The 27,735-nt window shown below is 44.7% G+C and overlaps 1 protein-coding gene across 1 annotated transcript; it reads left to right on the forward strand.

Annotated features, from left to right (window-relative positions):
* Positions 1–9,846: 9,846 nt before the first annotated feature.
* On the forward strand, positions 9,847–18,293 carry PROX2 (prospero homeobox 2). The gene is made up of 4 exons (XM_040226089.1): positions 9,847–11,124; positions 15,172–15,279; positions 16,325–16,519; positions 18,040–18,293. The coding sequence occupies exons 1-4, from the start codon at positions 9,847–9,849 to the stop codon at positions 18,223–18,225; spliced, it is 1,767 nt and encodes a 588-aa protein (XP_040082023.1). The 3' UTR covers positions 18,226–18,293.
* Positions 18,294–27,735: the final 9,442 nt, after the last annotated feature.

The following is a 27,735-nucleotide window of genomic DNA, read 5'->3' on the forward strand; positions in this document are numbered from 1 at the left end:
TTTCCAGGCAAGAGTACTGGAGTGGGGTGCCATTGCCTTCTCCACTTCCTTCCATATTTCTCCAACCATCTTGGGGCAGTGATCTACTAGGCTGGTCCAGTCAAAATCCAACCAAGTCTAGGAAGTGAATGAACAAAATCCTGCAAAGACAAACACTAAATTTTCCCAACCCAAACTTAGCAGGAACATTATCAAGGAAATAACAATAAACCTCGTATAAACCTTGGGCTGAGCATCAGTCACAGGGATGAGAATGAGTCAGTATCTCTTAGGCTTCACATGGTGCCTCTCATCTAAGGACTCCCTATGGCCAACCTTCTTTTATTGACTGGTTCTCAGTGGCCCTGCTGGAATCTGTCAGAAGTGTTTGCTGTTCCGCAAGCGTGGACACATCACAGAAGGAGAGACATAACCCGTAAGCTGCTGGTCTCACTCCAGCCTACCCTGTGGACAGCTCTTCCCCTTTGTCCTCTTGGGGAAGAGCTTTTGGGAGAACTCAAGAGCGATTCTGTGGAAGGGCACAAACTCACAGGGAGAAAGGTTTTCAAGTCAGGAAGTGATCTGTGTTGTCGAGAATACCCCAGACACTGACTTTTAAGCTGGTGCCCATGACCTCAAACACTTCAACTGAAAAGAAATGACACAGAGCTTCTTTCCTATGTCTGTTATTTACTTGAAATTCAACCTCACCCGCATTTCACCCTTTCTAGTTATAAAATCCTCTATAACTTTGGAGTGATCTTATGAGGCCTGAGTTCTATGCTTGTGTTTGTAGCTGAATTTGCTTCTGCTGTCTGGTGCCCAGAAATGTATGTCTGGGAAAGAAAAATGCCTGTTTTGTTTGTTTGTTTTAATAGATCCCATTTTTTAGAGCAGTTTTAGGTTCCTGGCAAATTAACCAGAAAGTATGGAGATTTCCTATATATTCTCTGCCCCTAAATATTCACAGCGTCCCCTATAAATGCAAGTTTTTAATTATTCAAGGTAAAGGATCCCTTTTTTACATTACAAGAGTGAGAACATACCCATTAAAAATATGGAAAATACAGAAAAGTTAAAAAAAAAATAGAGAAAAAAATTACCTAAGGTTCCATCACCCCCAAAGAACTATTGCTAACAATTTAATATATTTCCTTCTCATGCTTTTTTCCTTTGTATTTTTAATACGATTTTTCTCTCCCCCTATTTATTATAAAATAATGTCCTACAAACTCTTCTCAAACATGATTTTTTAAATGACTGCATGACATAGCATCACATAGATGATACCATACTTTATAATTTATCTAACCATTCTCTACTCTTATAAATAATAATAAGGTAATCATTGTTATATAAATCTGTGGGTATCACATCAATTTTCTTTTTTTTTAATTTTAAAAAATGTATTTTATTTTTTAATAATGTCTTGATTTTACTTCTTAGATGCAGAGTCATTGACTCAAATGACATAAACATGTTTAAGTTTCATAACATATGCAACATAACTATTTCTCCCAAAATATATGAAAAATGAGCAAGAGATACAGATTATGAGATAACATTTTCACTATCATGTTGGTGAAGATTTAAAAGACTGACACTGAGAAAGAACTGACATGCTCAGTGTTGGTGAGGATGAGATCATATGTATTCTTTTAAAGATACGTTGGTAAGAGAGCAAACTATTTAAAAGTATATGTACAAGTAATGCATGAGTACCTTCTGATGAAACTTCAGTTAATACAGAAATATACAGTTAAAATTAAAAGTTCTCCTTCAGACCCTCATCTTTACTCCCAGTCAGTTGGTACATTTCTGGAGGGCAGGTGGGTGACGAGTATGAAAGTTCAACATATACCTAGTTTTTGACCCAGAATTTCCACTTCCAGAAATGTAACATAAGAAAATAATATGTTCCCAAGGATATAGATAGGAATGTTCATCTCAATACCATCTCAGTAATAAAAATAGCTAACACATCAGCAATTGACTATGTGCCAGGAACTGTTCTAAATCCATGACATACGTTAACTCATTGAATCCTTACAACAGCCCTGTGATAACAGTGCATACTATGGTTATTCCTGTTTTAGTGAGAGGAAGGCTGAGTACCAAGAGGTCCCAAAGCTAGTAAGTGGCTCTAGGGATTCAATCTGGGCAGGCAGCCCCATGTCTGGGTCACGGAGTGGCCACTCTTGGTCTCCTCTGCAAACGAGCTCCATCATCAAGTGCCCTCATCCCTGCCAGCCGTGACCATGGGTTTCTATTGAGGTTCCCACCAGCCCACAAGCAAGAGCAAGGCAGCCAGCCCCTCCAGCGGCTCAGCCAGTGGCCACCCATGACTACCGGGGCTCCCTGGGTTTCACTTTCAGTAACAACTTTTGCAGAGGTGCCCAGTACCCTGGGGACACCAGCCCCTACCACCCCAGTTCCCTCAAGGTCGACTCGGGCACTGATGGGCCACCTTCTTTTTCAAGAAGTCCACACCCCTATTCATGGCCACAGTGTTGAAGTCCCCAGTTCCCCAGCATCCAGCAGCATGGTCACCTGTGACGTGTCTTGGAAAACCATGAGGAATCAGCAGCCTGGTGGCCAGCCCAACAAAACCAACACCAGCCCCCTGTCCAGAGTGGTCACCGCCAGCCACCGGGCTTCCTTCCAAGGCTCTAGGTGCTAAGAGCCCTGCCCCACCCCTCCCCTTCCCCCAGCTCCCGACCTCAAGACTTCACGGGCAGTAGCCAGCAGAAGCAGCTCCATTCTTTAATATCAAAACAGCATAATGCCAAAAAGGAAGTTAAGAGGATCTCCTTTACTATTCAAGCCACATGAGAACCTTCCCGACACCCCATAACTCTGTGCCTGGCACCAAGTGGAAAGTCAACCAGCAAAAAATTAAAAAAAAAAAAAAAATCCAAGCAGACTCCAGGGTCCATGCTCTCAACGCCTCTCTAGGGCTATAACAATGAAAACGGAGGAATGAATCTAACTGTCCCTAGAAAGGAGCAGAGAAGCCTGGTGGGCTACTGTCCATGGGATTGCAAAGAGTTGGACAGGACTGAGCAACTAAGTACAAACACACAGAAAGAGAATTTACCAAATAAGTTATGGTCCATTTGTACAATGGACTACTGTCAGCTTTTACAATGTTGCTGTAGATTAATATTCTTTGACACAAAAAAAGGGAACAATGGAAAGCTACAGAATTATGTATTTATGATTCCATTTTATTTTTTAAATAAATAGAATTATGAAAATTATGGAGCTTTATACAAAGAGAAAACTTTCAGAAAAAATGATGAACACCAATATGTCGGCTATGATTTTTTTTTCTGGGAGGCAGCATTATAAGTGTCTCTCTTCTCCTATTAACACATTTCTGTATTTGGGAAGTAAAATGATCCTGTATTACTTTCATGACTTTCACTTTTCAAGAAAAGCAGTGAACCTATTTTTCAAAGGTTGTGACAGTGGTCACTTCTATCGGTGTGTGTGAGAGTGCTGCTAGTTAATTTTCAAACAGACAGCATCGCTGCTTCAAGCCACACCCAGATCCAGGGCTGAGGCCGCAGGCTGGCCCAGCATTAGAGGTTTCCTGTTTCTTGGCTGCCTGGATGCAGAGTTTCTCCATGGCTGTCCTACAGAGATGGGCGTGACCGTCTCTGGGCAACCGGCCACGGCAGTGTCTGGGTAGACTTCCAGTTTCTGACATCAAAACATTCTTGCTGAATGTTGCTTCATCAGATAGACCGAGTCCTGTCCTTTACTCTAGTGGTTGTGCCGTCCAGGGCACATGGATTACACCAAGCACCAGAACAATACCGTCAGCAACCCAGGGAGATTTGGCAGCTGGTGGTTCCATGCCCTTCTGTCTGTCTGTTTCTGTCTCTCGGTCTGGCTGTGTTGGTTTTGTTTCATGCACAAGGCTCTGCGCTTGGTGTTGGGGGGATCTAAAATACCGCGCCTCTAATGAGGAGACAAAAGTCAGTCCAAATAAAGTGCTGAGAGAATATGTAACTCAGCACAAACCTGTGTGGTGACGGTTGGTGATCAGGCGTTACTTGGAGAACTCAGAGCGTGAAGTGGGGTGGGGGACACACTGACTGCTTCAGAAAGGAGCGGGCATTTCACTTCGATTTTAAAAGAGGAGGAGTAGAGGCTCATTGGGGGGAAAAAGCACAAGGGCTCCCCAGGTGGAGGGAGCAGCAGGTGCGAAGATCTGGAGGCATGAAGCAGTTTGGTGAGCTCAGGAAACACAGCCCAGGAGAGCACAGCCCAGGTAAGGGTTGAGGGTCGGGGCTCCAGAGGAGTTAGAGTAAGACCAGGGTTACCAGGAGCCAAGACATCTGCACCTTACTGTAAATAAGAAGCTAGCAAAGGCTTTGATTCCACGGAGGGGCATAAGCAGACCTACATTTTAGAAAATTAATGTCAATGACAATGTTGCTGAGGAAACAAACCATCAAAAGGGACTTCCCCCACCGAGCTCCCATCACCGCATCTACCCACCTGCCATCTCCTGCCCACATACCTGCCTTTCTCATGCCACCACCAATGAACTGAGGGTTCTCCTCTCTAAAGTCAGCCCTCCTCGTCTGCACCACATCACACCCGCTCCTTCCTACCCAAAGACAAACCTCCAGAAATTCTCCCCCTCTTGCCTATATTAACAAACATTATCTTTCTACAACATCATTGCTATTAGCCTACAAACATCCTGTGATGCCTCCTATCCTGAGAAGTTATCTTTTTTTTAATTTTTATTGGAATGTAATTGATTTACAATGTGGTCTTAGTTTCTCATGTACAGTTATACATATCTATTATTCCTTTTCAGCTTCTTTTGCATTATAGGTTATTACAAGATATTGAATACAGTTCCCTGTGCTATGTAGTAAGTCCTTGTTGTTTCTCATTTGCTTCGTATGTAGTAGTGTGTATATGTTACTCCCAAATTCTGAATTTATCCCTCCCTCCATCTCCCCTTTGGTAATCATAAATTTGCTTTCCATGTCTGTGAGTCTATTTCTGTTTCATAAAAAAAGTTCATTTGTATCATTTTTTTAGATTTCACTTATAAGTGATACCATATATTTGTCTTTCTCTGACTTACTTCACTTAGTATGATCATCTCCAGGCCCATCCATGCTGCTGAAAATGGCATTATTTCATTCTTTTGTATGGCTGAGTAGTATTCCATTGTATGTATGTACCACTTATTCTTTATTCATTTATCTGTTGATAGACATTTAGGTTGCTTCTATATCTTGGCTACTATAAGTAGTACAGACAGGGTGGGGGGTGAGGGGTGGGGGGTGGGGGGTGCATGTATCTTTTTTTCCACACAGCAAGCAGGATCTTAGTTCCCCATTCAAAGATGGAATCTGTGCCCCCTGCAGTGGAAGCTTGGAGCCCTAACCACTGGAGGCAATTCCCTGCATGTATCTTTTTGAGTTAGAGTTTTCTGCTGATATATGCCCAGGAGTGGGATTGCTGTATCATTTGGTAACTATTTTTAGGAACCTCCATGCTGTTTTCCACAGTGGCTGCACCAATTTCCATTCCCACCAATGGCGTGGGAGGGTTCCTTTGAGAAACCCTCTCTGACCCCACTTCTCTTTCTAGCTACTTTCCCATTTCTCTCTTCCTTACAAAACACCTTGAAAAAGTTGTCACAGTCAATGTCACCAATTCCTCTTGTCCTCTCCTTAAAATTCAGTCCAACCAGGCTTCCCCTGCCCTCCACTCCACCAAAACTGCTCTGATAAACACCCCAAGTGACTCTGAGTAACATCTGGAATTACTAACTTGAACGGTCAATTCACAATCCTTATGTGACTTGAACTCTCCCGTCTGCTAGAAACACTTCCTTCACTGGGCTCTCAGGACCTCACACACCCCTGGACCAGACTAGACTAGACTTCTTCCTACTTCACTGATTGCTCTTTGTGTTTCCCGTTTGGGTCCCCTCTTGCCCAGCCTCTTCATGCTATTAAGTCCCAGGACTCAGACTTCAGCCCCCTGCTCCTTGATGAGTCCATCCATCTATTTACCAGCAACTCTCAGTTGTATATTTCTAGCCCAGATCTCCCCATTGAGCCGAACGCCTAGTTATCCAACTCCTTTCTCAGCATCCTCATTGAGATGTCTGATCATTATTTCACATTTATCACTTCCAAAACTGGGCTCCTGATATTCCCCCCCAAGTCTGCTCCTTCTGTAGCCCTTCCCGTCTCAGTTCATGCAACTCCATCCTTCCCGGCCGAACACTTTGGAGCCATCATCAGCGATGCTTCTTTTTCTCTTGGGCCTCACATCCAGTCTGTTATTAACAGTAAACCCCACTAGTTTCAACTCTGACATATATCCAGGATCCGATACCACTTCCCACCTCTGTTGCTGTCACCCTGGTCCAAGCCATCTCATCTGAATTATTATCATCTAGTTGATCCCCAGAGCCTCCTAAGCCATCTCTCTGTTTCAACCCTTGCTCGCCACCCCTAGTTTATTCCCCACCCAGTAAAGAACGAGCCTTTTAAAACTAAGTCAGGTCACGTTTGCACATAGCCTGCCAATGGGTCCTCGTTTATCTCAGAGTGAAGGCCAGTATTTTCCACAGTTATCAACAAGGCCCTGCATATTGGCCTTCCATTCCTTCCTAAGTTATTACATCTGTCTCCCTTTGCATGATTGTTAGCTCCACTTAGGCAGAGGATTTTGTTGGTTGTCACCACTCAACCCATATTTGTTGAATAAATAAATGAATGAATGTAGAAAAAGGACCAGAGTGAGAAGAGGCTAGAGGATGGGGACCAGGCATGAGGTATTGGAATTGCCCAGGTGAAAAATTATGAGATGCGGAGTCAGGAAAACATAATGGGAACAATATGGCAGAATGCGGTTCAGAGTCATTTTTTTCCCAAAATTTACCAGCCATAGTGACCACATGTCGAGGATAAGAAGATGGGGACAAAAAGCTCACCAGCTTCTGGACTGACAAGAAGATAGGTGGCAGAGAGGTAAGGCAGAGGGCAGCCATAGACTCTGGGTCTGAAAGTGCTGAGTTTAGGAAATGGTCACTAAGAATAACTATAACCAAGCCCTTCTTTTTGGAAGCTGTGCTGTGCTTTGTCACTCAGTCATGTCCAACTCTTTGCGACCACATGGACTATAGCCCACCAGGCTCCTCTGTCCATGGAGATTCTCCAGGCAAGAATACTGGAGTGGACTGCCATGCCCTCCTCCAGGGGATCTTCCCAACCTAGGGATTGAAGCCAGGTCTCTTGCATTGTGTGCAGATTCTTTACTGTCTGAGCCACCAGGGAAGTCCAAGAACACTGGAGTAGGTAGCCCATCCCTTCTCCAGGGGATCTTCCCAACCCAGGAATCAAACCAGGGTCTCCTGCATTGCAGGCAGATTCTTTACCAGCTGAGCTACCAGGAAATATACCATGTATATTTTAACTCAAAATATACATGGTTTGTACTATTGTTATTTAGTCCCTCTAAGTTAAAATATCAATTGTGCCAGTGTAGTGATCATTATTCGGAGAAGGCAATGGCACCCCATTCCAGTACTCTTGCCTGGAAAAATCCCATGGATGGAGGAGCCTGTTAGGGTGCAGCCCATGGGGTCTCGAAGAGTCGGACACGACTGAGCAACATCGCTTTCACTTTTCACCTTCATGCATTGGAGAAGGCAATGGCAACCCACTCCAGTGTTCTTGCCTGGAGAATCCCAGGGGCGGTGGAGCCTGGTGGGCTGCCCTCTATGGGGTCACACAGAGTCGGACACGACTGAAGTGACTTAGCAGCAGCAGCAGCAGCAGGGATCATTATTGGTTAGAAAGCAGCTAATGTATATGCAATGATCCAGTTATGCTTATTAGATGATATGATTTTTAAATATTTTTTTCATTTTATACAAATAGTGTATATTCATTGCCAAGTGATTACAGGAAGTTAAATGTTTCTCTCTCCCAGAGGCAGTAAACTATCCAAACTATTGGTAAAACTTGGCGATAGCAAATTCTTTCATTTATATTAATTTGGCAAATCACCGATTTTTATTTTTAGTAATTTACAAATGTCTTACTTATTCAAAGCCAGAATCTTCTAATTGACCTGAGAACCTAGCCTTCTTTCAGTGGCATTTCCCTCAAAATGGCATGCAGTTGCCATTTCCTCCTACCCTTCACTCTAGTGCTGGCATGAAGTTGCCCTCAGAGAGCTTGTGTTGTGTGTCTGCCAGCTGCCAGCCAGCTCCAAGTGGAGGCTGTGGTCAAGTCTACCAACTAGAATCCACTGGCTGCAGAAGAGCTGGGATTTCCTGAAGCAGAGAATTCCAAGCAAGCTTCAAGATGAAAATGGGAAGAAAGCAAAGTCTCTCCCACCAGCATTTGTACTAGAGAAGCAATCAAGAGTGGAAATCTGTAGAGAAAAAAGAAATGCATTTAAATTTTCTAGGAAAGGATGAATCTGCTTAACAGACAGAGAAGTCAGTCTCGTGCAGGTCTTCTTATCTTTGAGGAAGGACTTGAAGTGTGTTTGCATTAGAAGACTTGGAATCTTGGTAACTGAGAGCCATTCTTAACCTTGATGAGCCTCAGTTTCCTCATCTACAAAATGGGAGAATTACACCAACTGTCAAGATTGGTGCGAGATGTAATGACTACACATATGAATGTTTCATAAACTCGAAGTGCCTTATACCTGCTACCTGAATTACCTCCTGGTTCAAATGCAGTGCACTTTGATATTCATGGGAATAAAACAGCTCTCTGCAGCCTTTTCTAACATTGCTCCCTCATTCTCCCATACCTTCATCCCAGTCCCTTATTGTCTTTTTTCTTCATAGAAGTTATCATGACCTGAAAATGTACTTATTTATTCTCTCTTCCCCTGCTATACATCTTCCTCTATGAGAGTAAGACTATGCTGTTTTATTCACCACAGACTCTCCAAGCATCCAGAAGAAGTCTTGATGCACAGTAGATGCTTAAAAAGCAGCGGTGAGAATGTTGAAAGATAAATGCATGATCCAACTCTTCCTGGAGCAGGACTGCATAGTGGTTAAACAGCACATTCTCAAACTTCATTTTGCTTGTTTCAAAGGCAGGTGCCCTAACACAGTACCAAGGACTTCTGATTAAGCAGGACTGGTGGGCCTACTGGATCTGCTATTTTTAACAAGTCCCCAGGGTGATTCTATTGCAGAAAGTCATTCTAAATCAAGATAAATCTTATTCTGACTCCAGCCTGACACTAACTATATTACCTTAGGGAGGTAACTTCTTAATTCCTCTGAGCTTGTTTCCTTTATCTGTAAAATAGGACTGCCAGCATTCCCACGGAGCTGTTACGAGAATTAAATCAGGTAATGGGTGTAAAGTTATTGGCACAATGCTAGTTATGCAACTGGCTGCCACAATCATTATTATGGATGATTTTATTGTTATGTCCTGGCAGGACAAGAACTTTCTCTTGGGAGGCCTGCTCTTGGGAATGTCTTCAAACTGTGGTTGGGACCAGCGGCATCACCTGGGAGCTGGCTGGGGATACAGGATCCATCGCTGCCCCACGCCAGACCTGCTGACGTAGAATCTACATTTTAACAGGATTCAAGCTGATTCATCTGCACGGTCAAGTTTGAGAGGAACCGCTCAGAGTCACAGGTCCTGTTTTCTCCTGTCTCTATTTTCAGAGTGCACAGGAGGTGGGTGAGCGCCCTGAATCCCAGAGTCTGAATTCTTTCTCTAAGTGGAGAGGAGAGATCCCCAGCTCCCTGGAGGTGCACCTCCAGCTGAGAGCCTCCGGAGGAGGAACTCTCTCGCAGAACCCTGATTACGGCATCTGTGGAGCCAAGAGATGGATCCAAACTCCAGCTTGCTTTTGGGTCCAGCCCAGTATCCGACAGAACCTTGTATGGAAGGTGGAAGAAGCCTGTCCCCCAGAGAGCAGAGCAGTTGCTCCCCCTTTGCCTGGAGTCAGGTCCCCAGCTCCAGCCTCTCCGACCCTGACTGCTTTGGGGATGAGCATATCCAGGCAAAGAGGGCCAGAGTAGAGACCATCGTCCGAGGCATGTTCCTCTCCCCAACCTCTCTGGGGCCAGGCAGGGCCCCCGCTGGGGACAGCCCAAGCTGCCCAGAGAAGGCCCGGGGGCGGAAGAGGAAGCAGAGCCTTCCCATGCAGCAAGACCCCCTGGAGGCAGGCCCCGCAGGGAACCGGGGCGGCGGCAGGAAGGGGGGCCCTCGGGTGAGAGGACAGCTCTACCAGCTGAGGCAGCAGATGAGACACCTGCAGGAGCGTATCCTGCGGGCCGTGGAGCCCAGGGCCGCAGCTCAGGGCCCTCCAGTAGCAGACCAGAGGAACAGCTCTGGGTCTGGACCCTGGTGGGTGGACAGCGACCACTGCCAGGGGTCCATCGGGGACCTCTCCAGGGTGGAGCAACACAGAGCATCTGAGGTCCAGTACCTGTCTGAGGGGCCCAGGTTTCCTCCCTCTGAAGCACGGGCCTTGCTGCAGAGTCTGAAGAAAGAACTGACGGGGGCCATATCGCAGGCTGTGGACTCGGTGTTACAAAAGGTACTGGTGGATCCATCGGGGCACCTGACTCAGCTGGGCGGGAGATTCCAGGGGCCGGTGCCAGATGGGAGAAGCGAGCCCTTGCCTCCCGAGGGCAGTGCCCGTAAAGATCCGCTTCCTCTGGCGGCCTTGCCCAGGCGGGCCCAGCCACCAGCGGGGGCTCTGCTGGGAAGCTTATCGCTGGCCAAACCTCTAGATTCTCCCAGGTCCGTCTCTCTGAGAATGATCCCCAAACCCTATCAGGCTTCCCCAGCAGACTGTCCCCTGGTGGTTGCACCTGCCCACATCCAGGAGGAGCAGATTCTCGGCCAGCTACTGGGCCATGGGCCCGGTGGCCGCTGGAGGGGCGGTCTTCCTCAGGACCCGTCTGCCCTGAGCCAGCCCTCCTCCGAGATGGCCCTGCGACCTTGGGGAGCTGCCAAACTGCGACCTCTGGCCTTGAGCCAGCAGCAGTGCCCCTGGCCCACCTGTTTGGAAAGACTGCCCCTCGTTCCCCCGGTGAAAATGGAGCCGGGTGGCCGGCAGGCCGGCATGGACGCTCTTCCTTTCTCTGCGGCCCACATATCCTTTTTGGGCAATCGGGGTTCTCGTTTGTCCCAGCCCAGGGAGACAGGAACTCTGGACGCTGAGGGGAGGTTAGGGGACAAATAACTGCTTGGCACGGGGAACTGCTCTGCTCTTCCAGAGGAGAGGGGGTCTTCTCAGTGTTCGTTCTGGGGCTTCCTTCCCCTGTGGCTCATAGCTAGTAGGTTCCTGAGAAAGTGGTGACCACATTCTGAGATCTAAGGGTCTGGGAGAGCTCCTTTACCTTCTTCTGTAACATAGATTCTATCACTACTGACTTAGTCCTTTGGGTCTGGAAGGGTTTTGTTTATTTTTAAACCCAAATGGGCTCCCAAAATATGACAAAAACACTCTGTGGAAGGAGGAACCCCATCACTGAGACGTCAGCTGCTCATACCCCTCGGCCCAACAGGCCAAAGGAATGGCCTTACCTGAGGCATGGCTCCTGGAACCTCTTGTCTCTTCAGGTGAAAAGAGACATCTGCTTAATTGAGACAGCTCATTAAATTGCATCTCCTTGTGTCTGTGGAGTCACACAAGCAGGGGTGAATAGTCATGCCCCTTCTACCTGCACCAACTAGATAACTCATGGGCAATACACGAGGGGCCAGAAACTTGTGGGGCCGATGGGAAAAGGGGTGATTTTCTTCAGGGACGAGACCTGAGGCCAGGTCAAAGGGGTAAGAAGACTTCAGTTTAAGGACTCGCTTTTAAGCTGCAGCTGAGGAGAGAGCTGGGCGCTGTGTGTGTGTGGAGCAGGCTGTGGGGCCCAGGCTGGTCTGCAGGGGGTCTGAATCTTACTGCATCACCTTTGGAAGCCGTAGGGAGATCCCACTCAGAAACAGGCATTTCTCCAGAGTAACCCTCCCTCAGGAATGTAAAAGTTTTTGAAGCAAGAGAAGTAGTTGCTTGGGTAAACACTGTTAATTCCATTTCTGTGGGACTTCTCAGAGTCTTTTTAACATGAAGTCTGATGAAAAACGCTAAGAGGAGAATGTATACAGTCCCACACGCATAAAACCAAAGAACCCTCTTTCAACCAGCATCTTGTGAGATTAAAGTTCCTGAGAACATATTTTGGATGTGGCTTTTTTAGTGAGCCAAGCTCACGCTGCTGCTTCTCAGGGACAGCCTTAAATTGCATCTCCTGGGTTCTGTGGAGTCACACAAGCAGGGGTGAACAGTCATGCCTCTTCTACCTGGCAAGCTGTGGCAAAGGCGGCAGGATGGCGTGGAACCAGCTCACGGCCACACCAGGGTGGCTCTTGTGTCCTAAATGCTATGAGCGCCACCTGCTGGTCACAAGTGTTGGCAACACTGTCCAAGCTTGGACACCCCTGGGTTCTTTTCCTGGCAGGCAGGGAGCAACAGTCACAAACAAACTCAATGCTGAGAGCATCTCGACAGCCACCAGCACACCCTTCAGGCAGTAGACACGGAGATATCACCATAGACAGATTTTCTTGTCAGATGAAAGCCCTCTGTGAGAGAAGCTATCTGTCCGGGTCTTTGATAAGAGGCCACTGGTTAAGTCTCCCTGTCAGAGTCAGGTTGTGGAAGAACCTCAGGAACTCAGTCCCCAAAGATTCTCCGCTGACCTTCCCCTGGGAAGGGTATTCTGCTGTTTCAGAAAAGCACCTCCTGCATGCCTGGCCCTGCCTCGTGAAATGAGGCTTGGGCTCCGAGAACTTCAGGAGGTTTTCAGGGGCCACCCACAGGGCCTGGCTGCCCCGGTCATGCAGCTGGCTACCTTTGGAACGATTTGCGGCCCCCAGGCAGCATCCTGGCCCCAATTATTCCCTCATTCTAGAATTATAAATTTGTTCTTCTGGGCCTTGAAAACCCAGAAGAGCAAGATGCTTAAGTATAAATGAACTTTCACTTCACATGACACCCCTGTGAACAGGTGGAGCGGGTATGATGACGAGACAATGATGAGTGACCGCAGGCCTCCTGGGCGGCAGGCATTGGGACTGACAGTGCCCCTCTGCACTGCCACCTAGACACAGTTCTGGAACTTGAAATGTTCTGAAAAACTTTATGATTTCTTTCTCCTAAGGTTGATGGGAGATTCTCTTGGTTGCAAAACCTGACCTGTGCTGTGTGCTAAGTCGCTTCAGTTGTGTCTGACTCCTTGCAACCCCATGGACTGTAGCCTGCCAGGCTCCTCTGTCCATGGGGACTCTCCAGGCAAGAATACTGGAATGAGTTGCCATGCCCTCCTCCAGGGGATCTTCCTGACCCAGGGATGGAACCCACATCTCCTGTGTCAGGCAGGCTCTTTACCACCAGTGGCACCTGGGAAGCCCTACCTGTGCTGATAGGAGGCCTCTTATAGACTATCTCACTTAGCACAATTAGTCATTGATTTTGCTGTGGGAACTTTATTAACTATCTGATTAGACAGCTGCCACAGACCCTGCTGTGGGTGGTAACTAACACATCGTACACGCACCATATTGCCTTGATACAATAAATTCTGAAACCTGGCGTCCATTCGGCCCACTGTTTCAGATAAGGGGTTGTGAGCCCGAATTACCTCACCATCCTCCAGTATCCACTCCAGATCAGTATCTGAGAGGGACAGAGAAGCAGACTAACTTGCTCAGAGTCAAAGACAGACACACGCAGAGCCAGGGTTCAGAGCCAGCATCTGACTGCCCAGCATAAGTTTCAACCACTACACTCCACAGTTTAGAAATGGGGCCCAGAGAAGGTAAGCAGCTTGCCCAGGGTCACACAGGGACTAGGTGGCAAAATCTATTATCTGAAGCTGGGTGTTTGAACTCCCAATCCGGGATTCTTTCCATAGCACTTATGAAGGATAAGAAGTAGGGCTAAGAGGCGGGGGGCAGGGGCCTCCTGGACAGCGGCCTGGGTGCCTGGGCCAGCTACAGTTGTGATCAGTTGTCTGGTTTCCTTCAGGTAAACTGACCTGTCCTACTGAGAAGCCTTCACGTCCTAAAGCTACAGCTCTCAGCCTCAGCTAGAAGGTTACCCTGTGTGTTTCCCATGCAGCCCTAGGATTGTTCCTGGGAATGCTAAGTGTTCTAGAGTAAGACTCTTTATTTCCCTACCACCCTGGTGCTAGGTTTTCAGGCCACAACCCCCTGTTCTCATTAAAGGGGAAGGGATCTGTTCCCAGAGTGAGACGCATGGGTTGGGATAGAATTTGCCATAGTTAATCGTGGGTTAAAGTTGACAATTCACTCACTTATTCCTTCATTCACCAAACATTTATTGAGCACCTACTCTGCTCCTAGCACCGGGCTAGGCACGTGGAATAAAAAGATGAAAGGGTAAGGCCCTTGCTCTCAAGGAGCTCACAGTCTAAATGGGGAGACAAACATGCAATAAAAATCCCAATCACGTCATTCTTACAAAAAACAGCTTATACAAAGAACGTTCGTAGCCCAGGGTAAGGAAGGCCTAATTCGGCAAGGAAGGGTTTCACAGCAGAGAGGGTATCTGAGTTGAGGTGGGGAGGGGGAGGGGGAACTTCTGCCAGGCAAATGGAGAGAAGTGCAGCCCAGCAATTTGAGCTTCTTGAGCCAAAGCAAACCGTGATCTGTGATAGGTGCTCATTGGCATCAACACCACAAATGCAATGATGAGGGCCAGAAAGCTGACTCCTTTCATTTTACAGACGAGGAAACTGAAACAGAGAGAAGTCAGTCTCTACTTGGGGTTTTGAAATAGTTTATCTGGGGGACAGATGCCATCTCTTCCCACCCTATTGTGAAAGCACGCACACACACACTGAGTACAACAAATTGTATTTGCTATCACATATGCAACAGATCTTTAACACATCAAAATGTTTTTTAAACTCTGCAACTTTACTGTACATAGATGGTATTCAGCATCTGGAAAGAAAGAAGTTTATCTGATCATACTTGCTAGAGACAGAAAAATGAAGCAAATACATCATTCAACCAGAAAAATATTAAATAGAAACCATAAGGAACAGGGCAATTTACCATTTGGGTAATTTGACAGAATCATTTGATAAACTGGTCTTAGTTTTCCTTGACCCTGGGCCAAATCCAGGAGGGCCTCAATCCTGGTCACTTGAAGAAGGCCAAACTAATGTTTTTCTTCACACGCTACCCCAGCTCCAACCTCCTGAAGGCTTACTTCCCTGACGTTCAGGTAAAGTCCTTCAACTGCGTTTCAGTCTCTGCAAAACTCCCAAGTGACCGCAGGTGTTTCCCACGTTGAGTCAAATCCTAGGGCAACATCTGTGCACTTTAGCTCCTCTTCCTGTTGTGGCATTTTTGTCCTGGGCTGAGAAACTGAATAAACAGGGGTAACTTTGGGGATAGGAAGGTTGGGTCTCTGGATTTAAGCTTCTGAGCTATAGTTAAGACCCAGAAACACTTGGGGAAGGTGGGGGGTTACAGAACCAAGAGTAAACAGCATCTTTAGCCCAGTGTGCTCTCTTTGCTGGGGCCACTATAAAAAAGAAAGAATATATCAAGAGTTGGACACTGTGGCTGTTAAATTGACTTTTAAACTTTGGTGTTTCAAAACTGAGTGAAGGAGCATACAAATCAAGGTGACAATGAGACAAATCAAGCTCTGATGGTTGGAACCAGGCCTTGCAGCATGTTTCCATAGTTTCAGAGGGCCTCCTTTACCCTGGGTGTTGGGTGAGGGGTTAATACTTTGTATCCTTTGTATCTCAACATCTTTTTTTTTTTTTTTTGAGCTATTTCCCTCATACCCAATCGCTTGCTTCATTCCTGAACCAAGTTCTCATTTGTGATTCATTCTGCAACTCTGAGTTGCCAACACACAGTCCTCCGTTCTATACCATTACCCCTTCCCTTGGCTCTTTACCTGGCAGAGGGCACTGGGGCTGTGATGTAATCTACCTGTGTGCTGCAGACACTGGGACCACACTGATCTTGACCTTGAGCCCTCCCAAAGTCACACTTAAGGAGTGAAAAACCTTTATAAGTCTAGGCTATAAAATACATTTGTTTTCTACTGGGCATTACAGCTAATTCAGATTTTTCCATGTATAACTGTATAGGCTTAGAAAATAGCTGTGACTTCTTTTTTAAAGAAAGCCCTGTTTAGTGTGAATTGAAGCCACTCTTGCTAACCCCCGTGCTGAACTGGAAGCTGACAGTTCTCACTCTGAGCACCTCGTGGTAAACGTCTGACTTCATGGATCCTGTTGTTTGCACAGTTCAACCGCTGCATCACCTCCCAGATGATCAAGTGGTTCAGCAACTTCCGTGAGTTTTATTACATACAGATGGAGAAATTTGCCCGGCAAGCGATTTCAGATGGTGTCACAAATCCCAAAATGCTGGTGGTTCTCCGTGACTCAGAACTTTTTCGAGCTCTCAATATGCACTATAACAAGGGAAACGACTTTGAGGTAAGACCATGCACTCGGGTCCCAGGAGTTCTGATGAGTACCTTCCCTTTGTGATTGGAGTTTTAGAAAAGATCCCCTTCCATGTCTGTCCTTACGTCACTGAGAGCAGGGCAGCCTGGGACCCATCTCTGTACCATCCACAAAGATGACAGCCTCCGCATCTTCTCGTAGGCAACAGGTAGATGCCAAACTGAATCTCCAGCCAGTCTTTATTCAGAAACATGGGCAGAGGTCAGGTGTTATGCCATTTTAGACAATACTCTGTAATGACCGGGTTTTATACCCTGAAAGCCTTCTTTCCTTTGCACCAGGAGGCCCAGGGTAAATGCCGGGCTCTAGCTGCAGCAGGAGTTCTTGGCCAAGGTTTTCTTTACACCAGTTTCTGTTCATCATTTGGTTCTTATCTTTATTCTCCCTTGAACAGTTTTATCTGTGGGCCTCCCATGGCAAATCATCTCAAATCCTTTCTGGAAGTAATACACAATACGTAAGCTGCTCAGTCCTTTGGGGATCTCTGTGAAGGCACACTGGTGGCACCTTAGAGGTAAAGCATCGGTGAAGGGTGAGCAAGTGGCCCAAGTGTCATCAGTGAGAGCTTGCAATCTTCCTTGTGTGTGGCCAACAGCTCTTGTCAGCTGGCATCTTGTTCTGCAGGTGCCCGGTGTGTCTGGTCACTGAGCACACTGCCCTCTTCTCGCATTTCTCACTTGACTGTGTGGTCACAAAGAGCAGTGTATGGACACCTCCAAGAAAGCAGAGAACTGCTGGCATCCGCTGTTCAGGTGCCCCATCGAAATATGTTTAGAAACTTAAGCCTACCTGTGTGGAAAGTGGACCATGCCTCCTTTGAGAGGCTCGTGGGGGTCCAGGCATGTGGGTGGGGGGGAGCACTGCGTCTTTCTATGTGGGGGTGGTCATCTGGCAGGCAGTGGGGGCAAGCCCCCAGCCAGGCTGGATCTGGAGGCCCTGTGGGATGTCCCATCATTAATGTTGCCAGTTTGGGTGAGGTCCTGGAACATAGTTTTGAGCCCTCTCCACCCCCAAGCCAAAGGTTGGCTTTGGAAGCAGGGATGATTCCAAGTCCTTTGAATCCAGTCCCCAAAAAAGGTGGAATGAGGTACGACAGTCATAAACTTGGGGGTGGTTCTTTCCACGTGAGGCACTAAGGAAAAGAATACTAAAAACCTCTTTTGAACCACAGATTTCATTTCAACCAGAGTCAGCATTTCCCACTTGCTAAAAATGTCACCCATTAACAGAATCAGCTACGCCTACAGAAGGAGTGTCCCTAATCTGTTTTTTTCCCAGGGCTGTCTCATCAGGATCATCATTTTAAGGTCTATATTTGATGAGGGAGCAAGGGATTCCTGGGGTTGCAAAAGTCAGGGGCCAGTAAAGTGGGGGTGCTCTGATCAGCCTGCAACCCAAGGAAATGGCAGCATCAGGCAGTGAGGTCTGGATGGCGCCAGGCTTCACAGCCTCACGTTTTTTCTTTCTCGTGGGTCTCTTTGGGAATGCAGGTCCCAGACTGCTTCTTGGAAATCGCCAGCTTGACTTTACAGGAGTTCTTCAGGGCTGTCTCCGCAGGCAAAGACGCAGATCCTTCCTGGAAGAAACCCATTTATAAAATTATTTCGAAACTGGACAGTGACATCCCAGAGATATTCAAATCTTCCAGCTATCCCCAGGAACTGTTTCAGAATTAAGATCCCACAAAGTGAGGAGTGACTGGTCTGGCTTTCCTGGGTTTGGTTCTCAAATGGCAGTCAGTACAGCTGTAGTCATATAAAGAGGGCATAAGGAGAAATCCCTCAAATAGGTACTACGACCATTTTTGATCATTTATTTCCTTTTCCAGAATTACCAGAGGTTTAACATTAACTATAAAATACTGTAAAAGGAACACAATGGTTTGGAACCAGAAGAATCTCCACTCCACTGTTTCCAGGTATCATGACCCTGGGAACCTGCAGGTATCTCTGCATCTGTAAAACGAGGTTGTAAGGATAAAGAGATATGTCTGAGAGTACTCTGTGAAATGTTTATTACTCACTACACAAATGTTCTTTTTTCCCCCCCTTCAATTTTCAGATAAAGTTATCTTATTTGGAGTCTTTTCTACAAATTGCTGTTTTTAGTTATCTATTTATCAAGTTTCACTGATTTGCAAGACACTTTCAAATACATTCAGTTCAGTTCAGTCACTCAGTCGTGTCCGCCTCTTTGCGACTCCATGAATTGCAGAACGCCAGGCCTCCCTGTCCATCACCAACTCCCAGAGTTCACTCAGACTTATGTCCATCGAGTCAGTGATGCCATCCAGCCATCTCATCCTCTGTCGTCCCCTTCTCCTCCTGCCCCCAATCCCTCCCAGCATCAGTCTTTTCCAATGAGTCAACTCTTCGCATGAGGTGGCCAAAGTACATTACGTTTAAGCTATTTATCCTGAAAAGTAGATATTATCTTCATTTTAAAAATAGCCAAATAGAATCTTAGAACTGTGAGGTAAGTCGCCGAAGACTACAAGGCTGGGGCATTTGGGTTGGGAGGGGTGGTCAGGAGCATGGAGGCACCCACGACCTTCTGATGCCAGGCTGCACGGGGACCACCTCATGCTGCTGCCCACACTCTCAAACAGGCCACTGTCCCCGGTGAGTATCCAGCATGGATGCACCACTGTCTTCTGACAACCCCTGCCAGGCACTTAGGAGTGCTTTGTCACCCGGATGTCCACCGATCCTTTCAGCAAAGCCGACACAAACTTTCTGCAGGATTTGAGTGTTGTTATACATTCACAGTCATCTGGTGGAAGTTCATCAGCAGTTAAATAACCCAAAATGTCTCTAGTCAACCAATGTAATGAATGCCCCAAGGTCTTATGTGCTGAAGAAACTGAACTTCAGGCCATGAAAGCTAGAAAGGGCCTGAGGGGCTCATCTGGCCCAGCTTGCTTAAATGAAGAAGGAGGAAACTGCAACTCAGATGGGAGGTTTGTGCACAGCCTCACGGATGATGAGTGGTGTAACTGAGACAAATACAGCATCACACAGAAATGGAAACTCCCCTGCTCCATAAGGACCTTACAGCCCATGGTCAATCTTTCACAGATAAAGGAATTCAGGAAATCAACTTTTTTTTCTTCCCCCCTTGCTGGTCCAACACAAATGGTGACTTGCTCTGAGCATATAAGCAAGACCTCTGGAATGCTGGGTAATTGCAGCATCCCAGCTAGTCAGAAAATCAAGGCTTTGAAAGCATGCTGAAAGTGCACAGGCCAGGGCGGGCATCACTCAGAGCTCGTTCTGACTAAGGAGTGTCTGTGATTTCATTAGCTTACTGCTTTCTCCTCTACAGAAATTACTATACCAACTACCCTGCTTCCTTTTGAGGTCAGCTGGATCAGATAGGATGAAGTTCCTAAATTATTGCTAGATGTATCAACACAGAAAGGTAGGAAAGGTGACTTTCTTTTTAATTTTCTCTTACTCCAAACAGCCAAGAGGAAAAACAAAATTAAAAAAAAAAAGAAAAAGAAAAATATTCAGCCCGAACCAGTCTTTTGGGGTTGTTTCAAGGTTATTTGTAAGTGTCCTTCAGTACATCCAACTGCACTCAGATGATCTTTGCCCTACTTTCTCCCACAATGTTCTCTTTACAAAAATAAAAGACTCTGCCAAATCTAAGTTTTAAAAGTAAGCAAGCACTGAGTATCCTGAGCAAAGGCAATCAGTTATCTGTGTTTGGAGACAGGAGAACCTGCTGTCCAGAGTGACATTACATAGTTATTTAAGACATTCACGGGAAGCAATTCCAAGTTCACACGATTGTCCAATGTGGAACAGCCACTTTCTGCCCCAAACCTGAAATTCATTAGTGTGTGTTTTAAACACTGAGCCAAGCCACCTCCAGGGCGGTGAACCTTGAAATGCACAAGTTCAAATTGAAAACACTTGTGTACTGCAATCTTTCCAGGAAGTGTTCTCTAACCACTGAGCTAAACACACAAGAATGTATAAATACATGTTCTCTGCCAACAGAAGAATTTTCTATTTTATTTTTCTGTTTCTACCAAGAACGGAGGGAACGCATTCGGAGTGCAAGCTGAGCTGGTTATTGTGTTCTTTTAGCAGTCATAATATTGCCAAAGGTCAATTGTTTATTCACCTTTTTCTTCCCATTAATGTGCACATGGGTACTGTTCTCTCCCAAATTAAACATGCCCAGTGTCTAGTCACATACTGCATAATCTTTCGTTGATGGACAGTAGGAGCTGGACTGTGGTTTAAGATGATGGTACTACTGAGGGGTTAATGTCCAATTATCAATTAAAAGCAGGCAGTTAATTGGCATTCCATGCAGAAAGAGGTTCATTAGGACCCTTTATTTCAAACATGGTTGCATTTAGTATACACATCTCCAGACCAGACTTATACAGTAAAAAGGCCAAAGGCATCTCCTAGGTACATAAGGGGTACCTGAACCATTTTCTTTCCATCAGAGAAAGTGAACACTGGCAGAGACAGCACACCACTCTAATAAAGCTGCATTCCCCAGACCCAGGGAGGTACATGGATCTACTTTTTAAAATGTGTCTTTTTTCAATGATGTAGAATCTTGAGAGAAATTAATAATTTAAAATAAGGCTTCCATAATTTTACATGTGCCTTTAAGAAAATACATCTTTTAAAGTCAAATCCTTAAAAAATTTGCTGAAATTTTGGTGACCACTTTCCCGGATGAAGTGTTATTCTAAATTGTTCATAATCTCTTTTTAAAAGTGAAGTATAGATGATGTTTGTTAGTTTCTGGTGCACAGCAAAGTGTAAATGCTCATGAAAGTATAAAATTACTCCTGGTCAGATTTAAGTATATACAACACACACTGTAAGGAATGAGCTCTGGTTACCTATTTGAGATTACTGATAATGTGTGCCGTATCTCTGAGGTCGATCATGGTACTTATACTTAAAAAGATGTACTAAGTGCTCAGTTGTAGAATAAGATAATTCAAGAAAAGGGCATTTTTAAAGGGTAGGCAATTCCTACAGACCAGAAGGAGCTCTTTCAGATTATATAAACTTAAACAGTACAACCAAGTACCCAGGAGTTGATGCTCAATCATGTTGTTTTAGAAAATCAGATGTGAGGCCCCAGAGAAGGAAGGGAATGTCTGATGAAACGTTGAGGACAGGTACAGATAATGAAAACAGTACAGGAACACCCACCCACCCACCTCCAAACTCCACCAATTTCACATGTTCATACATTCCCTGAGGAATCTGCCTTCGCTTTCACCAAGTCCCCTGGGGTTGTTTCTCACAATCTTATCCTTCATACTCATAAACTCTTGCTTTGCCACTGGAATTCTCCAGAGTCACCCCTTAAATGTCAGATCCGAGTCTTCCCTTCAGTTCAGTTCAGTCGCTCAGTCATGTCCAACTCTTTGTGACCCCATGAACTACAGCACGCCAGGCCTACCTATCACCAACTCCTAGAGCTTACTCAAACTCATGTCCATCAGGTCGATGATGCCATCCAACCATCTCATCCTCTGTTGTCCCCTTCTCCTCCTGCCTTCAATCTTTCCCAGCATCAGGGTCTTTTCAAATGAGTCACTTCTTTGCAGCAGGTGGCCAAACTATTGGAGTTTCAGCTTCAACATCAGTCCTTCCAATGACTATTCAGGGTTGATTTCCTTTAGGATGGACTGGTTGGATCTCCTTGCAGTCCAAGGGACTCTCAAGAGTCTTCTCCAACACCACAGTTCAAAAGCATCAGTTCTTCAGCACTCAGCTTTCTTTATAGTCCAATTCTCACATCCATACACGACAACTGGAAAAACGATAGCTTTGACTAGATGAACTTTTGTTGGCAAAGTAGTGTCTCTGCTTTTTAATATGCTGTCTAGGTTGGTCATAGTTTTTCTTTCAAGCAACAAGTGTCTTTTAATTTCATGGCTGCAGTCACGATCTGCAGTGATTTTGGAGCCCCCCCAAAATAAAGTCTGACACTGTTTCCCACCTATTTGCCATAAAGTGATGGGACCAGATGCCACAATCTTAGTTTTCTGAATGTTGAGCTTTAAGCCAACATTTTTACTCTCCTCTTTCACTTTCATTAAGAGGCTCTTTAGTTCTTCTTTGCTTTCTGCCATAAGGGTGGTGTCATCTGCTTATCTGAGGTTACTGATATTTCTCCTGGTAATTTTGATTCCAGATTGTGCTTCATCCAGCCCAGCATTTCTCATGATGTACTTTGCATATAAGTTAAATAAGCAGGGTAACAATATACAGCCTTGAATGATTTGGAACCAGTCTGTTGTTCTAACTGTTGCTTTTTGACCTGCATACAGATTTCTCAGGTGGCAGGTCAAGTGGTCTGGTATTCCCATCTCTCTAAGAATTCTCCACAGTTTGTTGTGATCCACACAGTCAAAGGCTTTGGCATAGTCAATAAAGCAGAAGCAGATGTTTTTCTGGAACTCTCTTGCTTTTTTGATGATCCAATCAATGTTGGCAATTTGATCTCTGGTTCCTTGCTTTTCTAAAACCAGCTTGAACATCTGGAAGTTCACAGTTTACGTATTGTTGAAACCTGGCTTGGAGAACTTTGAGCTTTACTTTGCTATTATGTGAGATGAGTGCAACTGTGAGGCAGTTTGAGCATTTTTTGGCGTTGCCTTTCTTTGGGATTGGACTGACATTTTCCAGTCCCGTGGCCACTGTTTTCCAAATTTGCTGGCATATTGAGTGCAGCATCATCTTTTAGGATTTGAAATAGCTCAACTGGAATTCCATCACCTCCACCAGCTTTGTTTGTAGTGATGCTTCCTAAGGCCTGCTTGACTATGCATTCCAAGATGTCTGGCTCTAGGGGGTGATCACACCATCTTGGTTCTCTGGGTCGTGAAGCTTTTTTGCGCAGCTCTTCTGTGTGTTCCTGCCACCTCTTCTCAGTATCTTCTGCTTCTGTTGGGTCCCTACCATTTCTGTGTCCTTTACTGTGCCCTCATATTGTTCTCCTCATATTTCTTCCACCCAGACTCCTATCTCCTTGATCACTGCTTCTCCTTAAATAAGGTTGAAAAGTAAACAAGCACTGGGTACCTTAGGCTAGAAAAGCAGTCTAAGGCCAGAATGTCTCATTTTCCTCCACTTTATTCTCAGTGATCTGATCTGCAGTCTCCCTACCTTCACTTTCCCCCTCAACCAACACCTTTCTGAAGAAGAGTACTGTGGTTAGGGGCATAAGTTCCAGAGCATCTTTTCTTGCTGGCTCACGCACCTACCAGCTATGATCTCTGCAAACTGTTTATTCCCTTGGCTTCAGCTTTCCCATTTGTAGAACAGAGATAATAAAACAGTAACTACTTCAATAAAACTGTTCTAAATTTTAGGTAAAGTCATACACATGAAATTCTTGACACACTCCAAGTGTTCAGTAAGTCGGTGCTCAGTAGCTACATTCTTACTCAGCAGTCATAAACTGTTGGCAAAATCATGAATTTGTACTCCTATCAGTGAAAAATAATTATTTCTTAAGAATGGCACTGATGTGTGACATTACTGATACAAAACATATTCTTAATTTTCTTTTCACTACAACCATGCAGTAACATGCACTGATTTAGGGGATGATAGCATAAAACAGCTTTAAAGTGCTATCTCCTGAGAGGTAAACAAAACCCAGCTTTAAAAAAAGCCTTGTATTGTGAACTTTATATGCATCCTACTTTTTGTAAAAACTGCATGTTGACGTGCTGCTTACTAGACATATGACATGATCACTGCTATCTGCTGCTACTGCTGCTAAGTCGCTTCAGTCGTGTCCGACTCTGTGCGACCCCACAGACGGCAGTCCACTAGGCTCCTCTGTCCCTGGGATTCTCCAGGCAAGAATACTGGAGTGGGTTGTCTAGTTGGTTGCTAATACATCAACCAGCTTTTCTTTTTTATAGGCCAATACATTGCTTTTTTGACATCCTTTTAACCATAAACTTTGTGACTGATGTACTGATAGCGTTTCTAAAATTATCCTACTTGCTGTCTTTAGCAACTGCTTTTTAAATCTGTATCAGTGTCCACTGGACAGTTCTTGGCTTGAGTATTTTATGAATTAACTTCTGTACAGTTATTCAAAACATCTTTGAATTGTTCCACTTGTTAAAGAGTCTGTCTCACTGCTTTCTTGATTGGGTGGGTGGGTTCAGGGAGCATTTACTGACATAACCCTAGCTTTCCTTTCTTAATATTTAAGAGAGGAAATTAATATTTCCTTAATATTTCCTCTCTTAATATTTAAAATGTACATTTCCACAAAGATAAGCTTGCTTTCTTATTGAAAATAATCTGAAGTCTCTTCTGGTTCTTTTCATTTTAGAGTCATTAACTTTGATTATTTTCTTCCTCTGCTCTTTTATGAATGTGGGTTGGTGCTTACTTTTTTCAGAATATTTAAGACTCTAGATGTTTTTTGCCTACTGTTTCTAAATAAGCTGACTTTATCAAATCAAGCTTTATGAGACAATTTGTTGTCGTTCAGTTGCTAAGTCGTGTTCAACTCTTTGCGACCCCATGGACTGTAGCACACCAGGCTTCTCTGTCCTTCACTATCTCCTGGAGTCGCTCAAGTTCATGTCCATTGAGTCGGTGATGCTATCTAACCATCTCATCCTCTGTTGCCCTCTCCTCCTTTTGCTGTCAATCTTTCCCAAAATCAGGGTCTTTTCCAGAGTTAGACTTTTGCATCAGGTGGCCAAAGTATTGGAACTTCAGCTTCAGCATCAGTCCTTCCAATGATTATTCAGGGTTGATTTCCTTTAGGACTGACTGCTTTGATCTCCTTACAGTCCAAGAGATTCTCGAGTCCTCTCCAGCACCAGGATTCAAAAGCATCAATTCTTCAGTGCTCAGCCATTTTTATGGTCCAACTCACACATCTGCGACTACTGAAAGAACCACACCTTTGACTATATGGACCTTGTCTGCAAAGTGATGTCTCTGCTTTCTAATACACTGTCTAGGCTTGTCATAGTTTTCCTTCAAGAAGTAGGTGTCTTTTAATTTCATGACTGCAGTCACTGTCCACAGTGATTTTGGAGCCCTCTTTTCCCCCCAAAAGATCTGCCATTGCTTCCCCCCTCCCTATCTGCTTGCCATGAAGTGCTGGGACTTGATGCCATGATCTTAGTTTCTTGAATGGCCAGTTTCAAGCCAGCTTTTTTCACTCTCCTCTTTTACTATCCTCAAGAGGTTCCTTACTTCCTCTTCACTTTCTGCCATCAGACCTGCATATCTGAGTTTGTTATTTCTCCTAGCAATCGATTCCAGCTTTGGATTCATCCAGCCCAGCATTTCACATGATGTGCTCTGCATTTAAGTTAAATAAGCAGGGTGACAATATACAGCCTTGTTGCACTCCTTTCCCAATTTTGAACCAGTTATTCTATGTAAGGTTCTAACTGTTGCTTCTTAACCTACATACAGGTTTCTCAGGAGACAGGTAAGGTGGTCTCATATTCCCATCTCTTTTAAGAATTTTCCAGTTAATTGTGATCCACACAGTCAAAGGCTTTAGCATAGTCAATGAAGCAAAAGTAGGTATTTTTCTGGAATTCTCTTGCTTTCTCTATGACAATAGGATTATTAACTGGATGCTTTGCTGAACTCACAGTCTATCAAATCCCTAACAAATATCCTACAATTTTATAGGGCAGAATATATTCTTTATAAACACCCCAAAGCTGCTTTTATTCAAGATGAATATCTTGGTATTTAAAAACTTCATCCCTTATCATACATCCCATTACTTCATCAGGGCTGAGCTCAGACTGAACCAACCAGAACAAACTCCAGAAGTATTCTCTCTAATGGAACTCTTGCCAAGAAGAGTGTCAGAAATAAAGAGTTTCTATGGAAGAGAATGGGGTGCAGAGCACACATGTTAACAGTTTTTGCTAGATTGTAGATTTATCTGCAAATCTTGGGAACAGAAAGCTTAACACTGGACTTACATTCCTAAACACCTTAGTTTTGCCATACTGGATGCAAAGATAATTAAAATTCCCATACCATGTAAATGGTAAATATGATTATGTATTATTCAGCTCTGGAGACACTAATTACCTAAACAATGAGAGGCAGAGTTTGATATGTTGACAATGCTCACAACATGCTGTTAAGTGAGTTTTCACGTGTTATAGAATCATGCCTATTCACTTCAAATATATCAGGGCATTTCTCTGGGAGGTGGACAGTCTTCTGTTTTAGGAATTAGAAAGACACTATTTATTGAGCAAATCTCACATGTTCTAAAAATTGGCAGGAAAAGAACTTCCAAACATTCAGTCCCTTTGTTGTGCCAGAATTGCTGAATTTGCCCCCAAAATGAAGATCAATAGCAGATTTTTTATGCTTTGGGGTATACTTATCAGTTCACTCTCTTTAAATAAATGTGATCACAATTTACCTCCTCGAAGCATAGTAACTGAGACACACATCTGTACTGATGATCCCATGGGGGAAAAAAAGAAAGACCAAAAGCCATTTGAGGTTTCAAAAGCTATGTGGCAGCCCCCAGCAATACAAAGTTACGAACTCAAGTTGGAGATGGGACTACAAAGTGACTCATTCCATAGCCCTTAGCAGTTCTTCAGAATCCCTTGTGAGGTATTATATCACGAGTATGGTAGTGGTTACACAAAGCTACACATGAAAAGCTGCATAGAATTACAGACACCTACACACTTGAGTGCTTACCAAACTGGTGAAGTCTGAACAACCTCCATGGAGTAATCAATGCTGATTTCTTGGTTCTGAGACATAAACTCTGATGTAAGATGTTGTCATGGTGGAGACTGGGCCACGGATGCGTGAGGGCTTTGCTGTGCATTTTTTTTTAACTTCCTATGAATCTATATAATTCTTAAAAAAAAAAAAAAAACCTACATAGAATCAGAATTTTAAAGAAAGTGTTCTATTGAAGAAGTAATATACTATAAGGAAGACACATATGAAAGTTCATAACCAGCACAGATTGGAGTACTTCTAAAAGGACACAATTTTCATTTTGTTAGGGTTTATTTGGTTTTGTTCTAAGTACACAGAGAATTAGAACTATCAGCTAGTTCTGTTCTCTTTGGGATCAGAAAGAAGTCACAAAATAACCTGTCCTGCGTGCCCACCTCACTCCTCTACTCAGGTATCCTGCATTGTAGG

This window comes from Oryx dammah, unplaced genomic scaffold (genome assembly GCF_014754425.2).
Source record: "Oryx dammah isolate SB20612 unplaced genomic scaffold, SCBI_Odam_1.1 HiC_scaffold_26, whole genome shotgun sequence".
Lineage (NCBI taxonomy): Eukaryota > Metazoa > Chordata > Mammalia > Artiodactyla > Bovidae > Oryx > Oryx dammah.

What these genes read in the sequence shown, in the direction of transcription:
- PROX2 (XM_040226089.1), top strand. Translation starts at nt 9,847, where the DNA reads ATGGATCCAAACTCCAGCTTGCTTTTGGGTCCAGCCCAGTATCCGACA. An exon ending in TTCCTTTCTCTGCGGCCCAC is followed by an intron (nt 11,125 to 15,171) that starts ATATCCTTTTTG and finishes ACCCTGGGCCAA; the next exon opens with ATCCAGGAGGGCCTCAATCC. An exon ending in ACAAGGGAAACGACTTTGAG is followed by an intron (nt 16,520 to 18,039) that starts GTAAGACCATGC and finishes TTGGGAATGCAG; the next exon opens with GTCCCAGACTGCTTCTTGGA.